Genomic DNA, 14,321 nt, shown 5'->3' on the forward strand with positions numbered 1-14,321 from the left:
AGGTCTTTCAGGACCGGTGTTATATGGTCTCGGCGACCACTCCCAGTCACCAGTCTAGCTGCCACATTCTAGATTAATGGTAGATGTATTAGTACTTTATTTTTGCTGTGATCCCTAAAAATATCAGATTTAGCTGGTATCAGATTTATTATGGCATAAAATGTTGTGCCTAGGTCAAATACATGAAGTGAGGCTCATTCATGATAGAACTGGAGATCGTTTTTTTTAAAAAATAAGCTGCTTTCATTGTATTTTAGAGCTTCTACTTTTTGCTCTTAAAATCCTGGGGTAAACATTTCAAGGGCACATTAACATGTTATTAATGCAGCTCAATTTTAACCTAATGTGATTTTTCAAATAGACTTGATCATACTGTGAAGAAGGTAAAAGGCATTTAGCAGACTACAGGCACCTGTAGTAATTGATGGAGTAGTGGGATAATTTTCCTTTTCATCTCATTAATGCCTTCATGTCAAAGGTGCGTGAAGTAATCCGTTTGAACATGAGGCTGGGGTTATAACTCTTCTGGAGATCTGTATTTCTATCATGGGCCATCTGCTTATGAATGGAGTTCAGGTAAAACATAGTTTCATGTAGGTGAATGAAATGTTTTCTGCAAGATGCTATTTTCATTTATGTATTTTGGTGCACTCAGCTATTTTAGTTTCTCCTATGAGCTCCCATGGATGACATGCACCTATTAGATGATAATTGGACATGGGCCCCAAACATAAATTTGGATCTTCATATTGGACCCTTTCTATATCATCATCAACAACAGCATCATCGTTGCCTCTATTATCATACACTGCATATTCCCTCAGCACTTGTAAATATTTAAAATATTGTGCTTTAGCTGGGTAAAATTGTTTGCCCCATACTAGACATAACTATGCTGTAGATGTGATTGTTCTTTGGGTTACTTAACCATTTGGACTGTCAAGTCAAGAGACTCTATGGTGGTGGCACCATGGCACCTCAAAGGTCTTTACTAGTGCCTCTTAAATGCTTTCAGTGGGACACGGGTGGCGCTGGGGACGTGGGTGGCACTGTGGTGTAAACCACAAAGCCTAGGGCTTGCCAATCAGAAGGTCGGCGGTTTGATTCCCCGCGAAGGGGTGAGCTCCCGTTGCTCGGTCCCTGCTCCTGCCCACCTAGCAGTTCGAAAGCACGTCAAAGTGCAAGTAGATAAATAGGTACCGCTCCAGCAGGAAGGTAAGCGGCGTTTCCGTGCGCTGCTCTGGATTGCCAAAAGCGGCTTAGTCATGCTGGCCACATGACCAGGAAGCTGTACGCCGGCTCCCTTGGCCTGTAGAGCAAGATGAGCTCCCCAACCCCAGAGTCGTCCGTGACTGGGTCAGGGGTCCCTTTACCTTTTTAAATGCTTTCAGTAGCTCCATTCCATAAACATAGCAGATACCAAGCTTGTGTTCATATTAAATGCCACCCTCTTGCAATGCTATTTTGGAGAAATTAGTGGTACCCACAAATATGAAATGCATCACCAGGTGCTTGAAAAATAAAGATGGACTTAGAAATCCTGAAAGTGAAGGAACAATGCACTTTATCTTTTTGCTTACTGTATGTTTTTGACATTTTACCAACTTTTTTGTTACTCCATTTTAAATTTTTTAAAATTTATCTATACGTAGACTAGAACCCTTGAACCTAGCCATGTTCAAGGGGTCACTATTAGTATACAAAGCACTCAACAGTTTGCGTATTCAGGAGGAATGGGGAGCCTTGCACCCATAATGTGATGTTGGTGTCACTCATCTTGGTGATTCTTGAGAGATGTGTGTACCCATCCCTGCAAAGTAACTATACAAACATTTCCATGAGAATCCAGAGGATAGTCTGGAATGCAATATAACATCACAACTTTGCATGTTCAGAACATGCAAATTGGTTCAGGCTTCATACACAGGAGTTGGGTCACCGATTAATAGAGCTCAACGGCTACAGGCTGGCCACAAATTGAACACTGCTGTGTACTGGCTAAGCAATGCTAAGAAAGTAAGGCAAAGCATCACAATGATACAGAGGCATAACTGGCTCCATGTCTCCCACTATCCACACTAAGTTCCTGTTCCTTAAATGGCAGCTTTCAATTGGATAAAGGTAAAGGGTAAAGGGACCCCTGACCATTAGGTCCAGTCGTGACCGACTCTGGGGTTGCGGCGCTCATCTCGTTTTACTGGCAGAGGGAGCCAGCGTACAGCTTCCGGGTCATGTGGCCAGCATGACTAAGTCGCTTCTGGCAAACCAGAGCAGCGCACGGAAACGCCGTTTACCTTCCCGCCGGGGCGGTAGCTATTTCTCTACTTGCACTTTGACGTGCTTCCAACTGCCAGGTTGGCAGGAGCAGGGACCGAGCAACAGGAGCAAACCCCGTCGCGGGGATTCGAACCGCCGCCCTTCTGATTGGCAAGCCCTAGGCTTTGTGGTTTTACACCACAGTTCCACCCGCGCCCCAATTTCAGTTGGATACTGCAGTCCAAAATTGTGACATGTGCTATTTCAGTTTTTTCTTAGTTCTTTACTCACCAGCATTCGCAGTTTTGCATTTAAAAGGCTTCAGAGATCAAGAACACCAATCCAGATTCTGTAACATTCCTGGAAAATAAAAGCATGTTTTTTAGCCAGTCAGTCGGTATACACCCTGTTGCCACACACCCACAGTTAACTTTTCTTATTGACTTTTATCTTTCTTCAAGAAAAGCTTTGTGGATTGATGCCTGAGTAATTGTGGCCTTTATTGGCCTGGCATATTGTTAGGTTTGTGGCTAATGAATAGAAATGTAGAGCTGATCATTGTGAATCTTTCAAAGTGGTCAGCACAACAGCCTGGGGTCTGCAGCGATTATTACACTCAAGGAAATAAGCCAGCACAGTATTGATTTTCTGGAGAAGGGTTGTGGCTGGTTTTTTCAAACATGGCTATGCAATGCATTAGACAGGGAAGCAGATTTTTCATGGGTTGCTATTACCAAGCAGTACTGGATAGCTTTACATAATGCCATTCTACCAAGAGGCAAACACACTGAAGAAACTGTAATTTTTTTAGAATGGTCTGTAATTATACTAGCTTTCATTTAGTGAACAGAGTCATAATTGCTTTGTGGGGGAAAAATATGGTTGATCTTATTTAACTATAAATCAGGTTTTTTTTATCACAATTAGCATTCAGTTTTGAGGTCACACAAAGACCCTTTATCATGTTTTAAGATAATCAAATCTCAAGTGCTCTTCCAAGAAAAATTGTATTTCAGTACACATGCTTTGATCACTATAATTTCCTTCGTATTATTTTCCAAGCTAAAGTGTAAATTTTGATTTTCTTTCATACATGTTTTTGTTTCATGCACATAGCAAACCCAGCACCTCCTGATGTTAGGCAAATAGTACTTTTCAAGCTGGTTTCCTAGGAAACAAATATAAGTGGCAATAGTGCACCATTCATTAATACATCGAACAGTTAAATAATAATTCAGATTTATTCCTGTCTCGCCCTGTCCTGAACTGAGGGCAATGAATACAGTTTTAAATGATAAAAATGTGGCAGAGGTTTCTCAATAGAAGCAGACCATGTTCATGGAATGAAGGCAGAGGGGAAAGAGGGCAAATGTAGACAAAACATAAATTATAATATTGATCTTCACAAAACAAAAATGAACATATGGAGAACAGGTGACTTTTCTGAGGGAGGGGCACTGCACATGGGGTACCACTCAATCCATCCACCAGCAGGTCTATCTTAAAATGGTGGCTGTGGATGTTTAGTTCGGTTTTGTTTCCTTATTTGATTGTTTTTAATAAATATTTATATTGCTTATTTTGCTCATCAGTGATAAATGCTCAATGACAATTTTAAACATTAACAAGTAGAATTTGCAATTTACCTGAATCAGTGTAAGTGATCATTAATTGATATTGATAATTTAAAAACCCACTCCTAACTGCTCAGGTAAATAAATCCCCCCAGAAAGAGATGTGTGAGATTTGTGAGTTGCCATGTTCCTTTATAACCATGCCTTTGGCTGATTAAACAATCTATGGACTTTAAATGTTTTTGTGGTACAAACGATTATTGGTTTCTGTTGTTGTTGTTGTTGTTGTTATGATGCATTCTGTGTTCTTATTTTGTATTTCTATGCTGTAAACCACCCTGTGATCTTTGGATGAAGGTTGGTATAGAAATTTAGTAAAATAAAAAAGTAAATTGTGATGTTTTTCCGTTGACATAGGTAAGAAAGGGAAACCAGGTTTCAAGAATTACAATTGCCAGTCTGCGCTGATGGGTAAGCTTTTCTGTCAAACCTGGTTGCCAAATCATGGTAAACCATCTCTGTATCATGTAACCTTGGACTTCCAGTCCCTTGCTATTTTCTATCTTATTAAAAAGTGGATACCTATACATCTTTATGACACGTAATGAGTCTTTCTGAGGAACTTTAACACTAAACAGCAGAGCTGGTTCAAATTAATAGGATACTTCATGGTATCTGATTTCCCCCTCCTCCTTAATATTTGTACCTTAGATGCAGGAACCGATAGCCACAGCCACTGCTTGTGATATAGGGCACTCCCCCTTTAATAAGAATTAAAGGAATTCATTACATGAGGGTTTTTGTGTGTTTTTTAAATACTGTTCCAAATAAAATACAATAACACAAAAGATTTGGAGTGGCCATTGCTAAAGTTATGCTTAACTATGATAGATGCGAACAAGGAGCTGACATGATTTCTCTCCACTTACTAATTACATTTAAGCTGGATCTTAGCTTTCATTAAACACTCATCTTCTTATTTGCTGCAGGGCAGATCTCTTGAACTGCCATGTCAGTATTTCAATGGTTTGTTTTTCTACTTAAATATGCTCTCTCCTTCTCTCTCCCCACCACTGCCTTGGTTCCTTTGTACAGCTACATTGTACACACACACACAAAAGAGTTGCACCATAGGTCCAATGACAAAATTTGAGCAATCATTTCTATGCTGACCAAGTAAAGAGATACTGGTAGCAATCCATATCCATTCTGCTCAATAGCAGTAGTTGGACTTTTTTTCAGTGGGGGGTATATTGCATCCAATCAGCTTATTATCATCTCCTTGTGCTCTGCTGAAGAAGAGACACTATCTTAGGAACCTTTCCACTTGGATGCTCTGTTAGTCCCCCTATGACCAGCCAAAGAAATGATGATCTTCTGATGCTGCATTCTCCAGCGATACAGGTCATCTCTATATCTCTTTTTTCACATCTATATAATCACCTCCTGACAGAAATTCCTCATGACAGGAGGCAAAGAAGCAGCAGCTACAATTACCATATTTTTTGCTCTATAAGACTCACTTTTTCACTCCTAAAAAGTAAGGGGAAATATGTGTGCGTCTTATGGAGCGAATGCAGGCTGCGCAGCTATCCCAGAAGCCAGAACAGCAAGAGGGATTGCTGCTTTCGCTGCGCAGCGATCCCTCTTGCTGTTCTGGCTTCTGGGATTCAGAATATTTTTTTTCTTGTTTTCCTCCTCCAAAAACTAGGTGCGTCTTATAGAGCAAAAAATACGGTAATTTTTTTTGTATTTAAAGAAAATAGGATTTCACTCTTCTTCATGGTTGGCCTCAACAGTAAGGGGGGGATGCTTGAAGTGAATTTTGAATGCTGAATTTTGAATGGAAGAAAGAACTACCCTCAGAAGTCAGTAGGAACACTTACTGTTTTACCACAGCGGTGGTTGAGCACCACTGTGTCAAACCCCCCCCCCAAAAAAAAACACCCTCAAAGCTAAAGTGAAGAGTTCCTCTTCTAACTCAGTTCTCATTTATTGTGAAACATTTCAAACATAACCCTGCCTGTTATCATTATTATTCTATTTACTGTATAACTTTTTTTGTTTGTTTCTCATGTTATTTTCTAAGGAAACACAAAGAAGCTAACAGGTTAAATAACAATACAATACAGTATAAAACAAATTACCTTCAAATCATCTATCATCCAGGTGCTCATTTAATGATAGCACGCAGTACAATAAACCCCAAGAATGAATTATTTTGAGAGAGTGTGCTTAAGAGGGGGGGAAACCAGCATCATCTACGCTATGATAGTTTTCATTTGCAAGGAAGAAACTAAGATATATGGACTGTGCTGAGCATCCCTCTAGAGGAGTGGATGTTTCAAGTAACAGACCATTACTTCTGCAGCGTAGAAAGAAATCAGTTACATTTAGTATGAAATGCATGGAGTTATACACACTCTTATTCATAGTTTTACAAAGTGCACACATTTAATGATGTGTATTGTAAAGGGTACTAAAATATTAACAGAGTAGAAAATCCACTTGGAGGCACTTTAGCGGGGCATTTAGCACATACTTTTTCCAGCTTGTGACAGGAAAGGTTTGTCAAAAGAATGTACGAGGAATTCTTAAACAAGCTCAGGGTCTCATCCAAAGCTGCACTTGACATGAGAAATGGTGGCAGATAATCCCCTGGGTTACGTGCATGCAAGCATGGCCTCTATTGGCTGATGCAAACACATAACATCACTGCTGTGAGCCAGCATCTGCCCTATCATTGCCAGGTGGTAACATACTGTGGGTGCCATCGGATATGGAATGGCCGTTTAAGATGTTTGTTGTGTTTTATTCATTGTAATAGCTCATGTACATTGCAAAGCAGGACAGAGAACCAGAAAAATAATAATTAAAAATCAATATCCATGACGGAAATTAGTTTATAGTTAATTTTGTATTTTTGTATTTTAAGGTCTGTGAGGAAACCTGGGATTCCATCAATTTGCAAAACAAGAAAGCAAGCAATTTTGTATTAATTAATGTAGAATGGTATAAAACATATTAAATTTTGTCACTTTGGTATGGGTGGGTGGGTGTTATTTAACAATTATTCTTATACTTTTAAATATAAAAACAAAGTTAAAAAATGCATATCTGTCTTGCTGACCTTCAATTGAATTTTGCATAACCTTCAACAGAATTCTGCTTGAATCAGTTAGAAATTGTTGAAAGTGCATCTCAGGTGAACAAAGTTGTTGCCTTTTCTGAACCTAGGAGTTGCATCACTGGAAAAATTCATCACTTTGATTCTAAGGCAAGTGTGAGATGCATAGCTGTCAACTTTCAGATTTGAAAATAAGGGATCAGCAGCCTCACCTGTCCCGGGGACAGTACGGGATATCTAACAATCCGGGATAGCAGCAGGAAGCAGCGAGAAACAGTGCTGGAATAAGGGAATTTCCCGCAAAAAAAGGGAAGGTTGACAGCTATGGTGAGATGTCTGACTTATTCTCCAGATCAGGTCTCTTTCATTTAAACTATGCCATCTTTCTACCTAAAGTCTCCAGCTCAGCCCGTCACCAGCCTGGTGCCTTCCAGATTTTTGGGACTACAGTTCTCATCAGCCCCAGCCAGTTGAGTTGTAGTCCAAAACATCTGGTGTGAAAACAAATTTGGAAATACAATGTGTGAATGTGGAGAGCAGGGATTAGTGAGCTAGTTTTGTCTCCCTTGCATTGCTGTTTCTGTCTCCAATGAGTTGCGCAGACAACTGTCTGAAGTGGGGATTCTATGTCAGATACCTGGAGCTTCCATGAGCAGAAGCTGCTGCCTGCTTCAGAAAGTCTCCCTCCAACTTGTAGAGGGTGAATAAAGTCTATTTTGGAGTCTTGTAACCGTGAAACAGATTTGTGGAGACACCCACCTGCCAATCACCTGCTGTAACATTTTTTGAGGTGCAATGCCAGATTCTCCACCACCTCTGGGGTTTTTTTTTAGCTGTACCCATTTAGTATAACAAACTGTAACACTTGGCTTCACTCTCGTGGGACTCTTCCCAATGTCTCCATTATCAGATTTGCTTTGAGCTCTATTGTCCTGACTTGTCTCCACCATCAAGCTTTCCCTCCATACCAGAAATGTTTAGTTCTAGAGTTAGCAATCCTAGTTTCAGAAACGACTCAAACAAATAAGAACAACTCTCTAATATAAGAAAACAAAACCAACACCCCACAATTCAATCAAGCACATTAATCACTGTGAATAGAATTCTAACTATAATCTCTTAATTGGGATGATGCATTGTGACACAATGTATTCCATTCATGGTTTTCCATTAACTTCCACGCGACCTATTTCTCTACCTTGTGACAGGTTCGTATTTTGCTGTGAACCTAAGAGGATGCATTGCAGTTTGTTTTCCAATCTTCACGGATGAGAGCTTCATTAGAAGAATCTTTTCTCATTAACCACTGAAATAATTTATGTGCAGGGGGTTGTGTTTTTCCCTTCTTGTCTGCCTTTGTTTTCCTGCCTTCTCTAGGTATTTGAAGAACTGTATCTTTGGAAAGCAAGGAAGGGACATGTAGTTTTTGGTCCTCAAAGTCGATTTAATATGACAAAGCATGAAAAAAAGAACAGTACGGTTTTACTTCCACCTTCTGGGTTGCTGAAAGGTAACAGCGGCCCCTCTCATATAATATGCATGTTGGATATGCCATGTCCCAAGTGTCAAAACTCTGCCTTAGAGGTGAGCCTGACTCCACATGGTCACACCTGATTGGTGTTGCTATTTGGTAAATCTAGTGCAACAGTACGCAGAAAGAAATAGTCTGGCAAAGCTGCTGGTTGTAAAGACAAAGAAAACTTAAACTTCATTAAGGCAAACAAAGCCATTTGAAGTGTAGGTTTTATACTTGGCCAAGCTAGAACCAAGAAGTAAACACTAGCACATGCTAACTTGGAAAAGAAGCAGGAAGGAAGTAAAGCCTGAGAGGAAATGATCCACTTTACCCAGTGTCGTAGCATTGGAGGGCCACAGGGGCGGTTGCCCCAGGCACAAAATGGTTAGAGGCAAAAAAATTCAACACCTCAGTACAGCTGCATGCTTCCCTTGCTGGGCTCCATTGAAATGACTTCTCCATGCAAACCAGGAAGAGACCTCTCCAGAGAATGGAACAGCTTTTCTTTTCTTAACTCTGTGGCTGGGATCTCCTGGGTAATGTAGACGCTGTTAGGCAGTTGAATGTGGTGTGTTGTTGTTAGTCGTGTCCGATTCTTTGTGACCCCATGGACCAGAGCATGAATGCGGTGTACCCTTTACAATACTCCACCTGTTTCTCTCCCTCCAACCCACCCCTCCACGCAGCCCCAGGCACTAGCAACCCATGCTACGCTACTAACATAACCAACTAGTAGTTGCTAAAAAGAGAAAGAATAAGTGACAATGAAGAACAGCCTTCTTTCTGTTTATTGCCCACCCATGCTTGGGGAGCATGCTGGGGAACTAAGAAGTCATTGGATTTTTGATATTCAAGCCTTCTCCTGGTCTTCTCCCAAACTGTGCCCTTTTTGGCCCATCCAATGTTTGCTCCTGGTAGTGGGCAACTGGACACACCCCAGAGGAGGAGGAGAGCTGGGAGGTACTGGAGACTGGGAGCATGGAGGATGAGCAAAGGGGGAAAACAATAGGTACCCCAGCACAGAGCAAAGACAGGGTTCAGATTTGTAGCTTCACCATAGGCCACGCCTGACAGTCTGTCTTTTGACAGTCCACCAGCCTCTCCTCCCACTCCCAAAACAAGGCGTTTGCTTCACATAACAGAATAGAAAGTGAAGCAGAGACGGAGAGGGTCCCTTGGGACTCACCACAGACATAGGGAGGGACCTGACTCAGAGGGAATACCTACAGCAAAGGGAGAGGTGCAAGACAATGGCTTGCTATAATAAGGGAGTACCGTATTTTTTGCTCTATAAGACTTACTTTTTCCGTCCCAAAAAGTAAGGGGAAATGTGTGTGCGTCTTATGGAGCGAATACAGGCTGCGCAGCTATCCCAGAAGCCAGAACAGCAAGAGGGATTGCTGCTTTCAGAATATTTTTTTTCTTGTTTTCCTCCTCCAAAAACTAGGTGCGTCTTATGGTCTGGTGCGTCTTATAGAGCGAAAAATACGGTATATTTCATGAGTCTCTGTATGTTTCCTGTTTTGATTCCTTAATAAATCTACTACCTGCAAGTGAGCTGCAGTGGCCTTATCTTTCTCTGAACTGTGCTGAACTATGCAACATGTCAGTGCTCTCGTGACACCAGCACATACACAGAACGGAAAAGGTTGTGGAGGAAGGAGAGAAGGAATTATGGGGAAGGACAACAAACTCAAATATTCATGTTGGTTTTAGTTAGTTTCAGCTTATTTGTCCTACAGACCACTGTAGGACAGACCACTGTCCTACAGAATACATTATAGGCTTATCAAAACCATTACAGCAGACAAAAAACACAATATACATGTAAACAGATTGTTCTGATTGTGCCTTTTAAAATACACACAATTCATGAACAATCTAAGAACTATCAGAAATAGTTAAATAACACAGACAATTTTGGCTCAGAACTTATCTTCCCTTTTTAATAATTATGGCCTAACATATTTATGTGCAAGATTTTGGGTTTGTTTGTTTTAATATTTAAAATTTTTAAATATTATTAAAAGTGCAAGCATTTTTGAGTTGCACTGCATACTGCCATTTCTTGTTGCTTCAGGAAAACAGTGCCTGACAGACCATTTCGGAGGGAAGATTGTTGCTTAGCGTTCAGCATAGTAAGAGTGCCTAGCAAATTTTTATGCTGAGTGTGAGGATAGTTTCCATGAAGAAGCGGCCAGCAAGAAAAAGATTGAAGTCAGTGAATTTCTGATAAATGTGACAGAAAAATTGACAGACTGCTTTAGGTCCCTATTGATCTGCTCTTTATTGAAATAAATTGAGCTAGATACTAACTGCTTTTGAATCGGTTTCCAGCAATTCTCACTTTTCCTGCTCTCATTTCTTAAGACGTTTGGGCGAAGGTGAAAGATGTGGACTGGGTACATGTAATGACTGTTTAAATATGTGGAGGGCGTTCTATATAGCATAATTGCTTCCACGTTCATATTGATTTATGTGCTTCCATGCCCTATTGTAACTGGGGCTATAACTAACCTAAGCATATGTAACTAAAACAACCACATATTGCTTCCCTATTTATACCTTCTGCCCCTCCTCCCCATCCTCTGTTTCCTTTATGCTGAATTTTAAATGGTAAACCTCTCTGAGAAGAACCTGCCCTCTTAAATGGTAACTCACTGTGTGATTGATTGATTGATTGATTGATTGTATGTGCATACACACAAAATGACAAAATACTACCCCACAGGTTGCCAGGAAAAAATATTTTAGCTCCTGATGAGGCAGCAGAAGTGGTGGGCATTTATAATTCCTTGCCAGCAGTGTAGACCAATGTAGCTTCCGTTGCTTATCACTGATGCCAAGTCATTGATCAGCCTTATAGAATTGCCCTTGTATACCTTGTTGTTTAACCATTAATACCATTACATTTGCCCCAACTTTTCCGAGCAGTGAGAAGCTTGCAGAGCTGAAAGTGAATTATTTGCCTCTTTTTCTATGTCTCACTCAAACCCGCCCCCCTTTCACAGATAGAGAAATAACTAGATTAGCGGGGTGAGGAAAGGATATGCAACCTGCCCACCTAAGAACTTAAATAAGACCATAATTAAGAAGAGGCCTGCTGAGTCAGACCAAAGACCTATCTAGTTCAGCATCCTGTTTTCACAGCGCCACAAGCAGGACCTGTTTGTGATTTCCAGCATACTGTGTCCGACACTGAAGGCGGAACACAGCCACTGTGACTACCGGCCATTGATAAACTTATCCTCCAGTAATTTGTCTCTTCTTCTTCTAAACCTGTCCAAGTTGCTAGTCATTACTACATCTCGTGGGAGCGAACTATGCCTGGTAAGTGCCTTCTTTTGCCTGCCCTGAACCTACCACCATTTTGCTTCATTGAACGGCCTCAAGTTCTAGTACTATAACTGTTAAGTTGTGGGTGAACATATCAGACGACACAGCGATTCTTCAAACAGCTCTTGTTTATTCAGAAGCCAGAACAGAACTGAACTGAAGGGCTCAGTCAGCCTGCTTATATAGAGCTCCAGTACCTCGTTACTGTAACAACTTTCTAAAACTATCCAATCACTGAACGTCACTTTCGATCCTTCATTTGTATAACTATCTACAGTATCCATCCAATCACTGAACGTCACTTTCGATACTTCATTTGCATACTATCTACAGGATCCCCCTGCTGGCCCAGGGTGAGAACTTCAGTACGTAACAATAACAGAGGGAGGAAAACTGCCTATCAAGTCTGTCCACTTCCCTGACTGCATTTTCCAACTCAGATCATTCCAGAGTGATCCTGCATGAGCCCTTGTGGAAAAACACCTGAATGCATGGGTGCCAACTTGACTAAAATATTGTGAAGCCCATGTATGCCCTGCACAATTGATCACATGGCACAGCACACACACACCATCTGAATGGCAATGCCCATCAACTTGAGGGGGGCAAATATTTTATGGGGAGGCAAAGGGACCTTGACCCCTAGGAGGTGGCTTCAATGCCTGAGATAGGGGGTTCACAATGAAGAGGAAAGCTTACAGAGCCCCAACTAACCTCTTCAGAGAAGGCATGAAGGGTCCTTACCTCTTTCAGCAGAGTTTAGGACCCGACTCATCATAGGGATCCTCCAGGGAGCTATAAGTATAGGTGTAGGGGGATTTCTCAACAATACTAAGACCTGACCACGTTCCCCATCACTTCCTGCCATTCAGCATTAGACCATCTTGCTTCTGATCTCTCACCATGGCAGCACCTCTTGACCAAGCTATTGGCGTGCTGGTTGTCATCTTCCACAAATACGCCAGCAAGGATGGCGACAGGAACACCCTAAGCAAGAAGGAATTGAAGGAGCTGATACAGAAGGAGCTCACCATTGGACTAAAACTGCAGGAAGCAGAGATACAGGCATTAATGAAAGATCTGGACCGCAATGGGGACCAAGTGGTGAACTTCCAGGAATACGTCACTTTCCTGGGTGCCCTGGCAATGATTTACAACGAAGCTTTGAGTTCGTAAATGTACACCCCGATGGGGCGAGGTGTCGTGGTTCGGGATTATACCTCTGTAGGCGGTTTTGTAAAAATATATATACAGTATATATACTAATACCTTCTTGGGGATCCCCTAAGCCTCCACCTTATCACCTCCCTTGCCTTTGCTCCAGTGCTGGTTAGTGACCAGGCTCCCAAAATCTGGATTTCTGCTGACGGCTCTCCCTCCTTCCTGTCCTCTTCTTCTTCTGATGAACTGTTCTTGCAAGGTCCCCTTTGCTGCTCTCTCCCCACCAGCACCTCTCCTCTTTCTGCAGTCATGAGTGACAGGATACATGTCCAGAATCTGCTGCAAAACTCCACTTCCAGCTTGTTCACATCCACTGCCTTCATACATCCCTATCTGTACAGTTCTAATTATTGGGTTGGAGGTTCCAGTGCAAATTAAAGAAAGAAGCATTTTGTGGATATAAAGAACTGCAAGTCTCACTAGGAATAGAGTACTACTGATGGATTGATTCAATTTTCTAGTACATTTTAATCATTACATTGGCAGGATTATAAAGTGCCTACTAGGTGACACCCATGGGGTTGACACAGTACCCATTATGCTGACAAATTATTTTTGTAGGTAAAGAATTATTGAAGACTAGAGTGAGGTTCCTTTACAATATCAAAAGCCTTTGTCCAACTCACAGTTACTTACACTGAACAATTTCCTGTGTGAAAGCTGCAGGAAATGAGAATTACTTTGGAACCTACAAAGTACTGAAATTAATTTGTAATCAGGACAGCACTTACTCTTAGTTTTTAAAGCCAAGACACAGCATTCACTTTCTGTGCCACACTTCCTCAACCGCAGCCCTCCAGATGTTTTGAGACTACAATTCCCAGCATCCCTGACCACTGGTCCTGCTAGCTAGGGATCATGGGAGTTGTAGGCCAAAAACATCTGGTGGGCAGAGGCTGAGGAAGCCTGTTCTATGCAGACCACACATGTACACCATCTTTATGCGAGGTTGGAACAGAAGGGGATAACCTCTGTCCCAGTTACCTGAACTATATCAGTACAATAGCATTAGCATTTAAGGCAGTTCATTGTCTGCATTCTGGGTTCACATACTAAGAGTGCAATTCTATACATTGACTTATTTATGGAAAGGGTTCCCAACATTTTTGGGCCCAAGTAGCACATCTGGAAATCTAAGAAACAATGTTAGACACCACAAAATATCAATTTCACAGAAGAAAAATCTGAGATGCGCAGAAACCACCAATTTCAGACAGACAAAACACCTACAACTACCCCAAAATAAAGTAAGCACACTCAAAAAAGCAGGTAACGCCTTCTCCCGCAAAAA

General features: G+C 41.4%; 1 protein-coding gene and 2 long non-coding RNA genes across 4 annotated transcripts in view; 2 read left to right on the top strand and 1 right to left on the bottom strand.

Moving 5' to 3' along the window:
- The window catches only part of LOC310681717, a 23,550-nt gene extending 16,435 nt beyond the window's left edge, over positions 1-7,115 (top strand). The window contains exons 2-3 of the long non-coding RNA XR_014513545.1: positions 4,248-4,301; positions 6,766-7,115. This is a non-coding gene — a long non-coding RNA (uncharacterized lncRNA). The remainder of the gene's footprint in view (positions 1-4,247; positions 4,302-6,765) is intronic.
- Positions 1-13,712, bottom strand: part of LOC310681708 — a 20,977-nt gene extending 7,265 nt beyond the window's left edge. The window contains exons 1-2 of one of the 2 annotated variants that reach the window (XR_014513534.1): positions 13,079-13,712; positions 2,548-2,616 (exon numbers count right to left, since the gene is read on the bottom strand). This is a non-coding gene — a long non-coding RNA (uncharacterized lncRNA). Of the gene's footprint in view, positions 1-2,547; positions 4,240-13,078 lie in introns of those variants that run through there. The other variant, XR_014513535.1, reaches the window with a different exon arrangement.
- Positions 12,640-13,044, top strand: LOC310681638 (protein S100-A6-like). The gene has a single exon (XM_083449726.1). The coding sequence runs from the start codon at positions 12,713-12,715 to the stop codon at positions 12,983-12,985; it is 273 nt and encodes a 90-aa protein (XP_083305852.1). The 5' UTR covers positions 12,640-12,712; the 3' UTR covers positions 12,986-13,044.
- Positions 13,713-14,321: the final 609 nt, after the last annotated feature.

The sequence above is a fragment of the Podarcis tiliguerta genome, assembly GCF_965153285.1.
Source record: "Podarcis tiliguerta genome assembly, chromosome: 7".
NCBI classification, from domain to species: Eukaryota; Metazoa; Chordata; class Lepidosauria; order Squamata; family Lacertidae; genus Podarcis; species Podarcis tiliguerta.

What these genes read in the sequence shown, in the direction of transcription:
- LOC310681638 (XM_083449726.1), top strand. Translation starts at nt 12,713, where the DNA reads ATGGCAGCACCTCTTGACCAAGCTATTGGCGTGCTGGTTGTCATCTTC.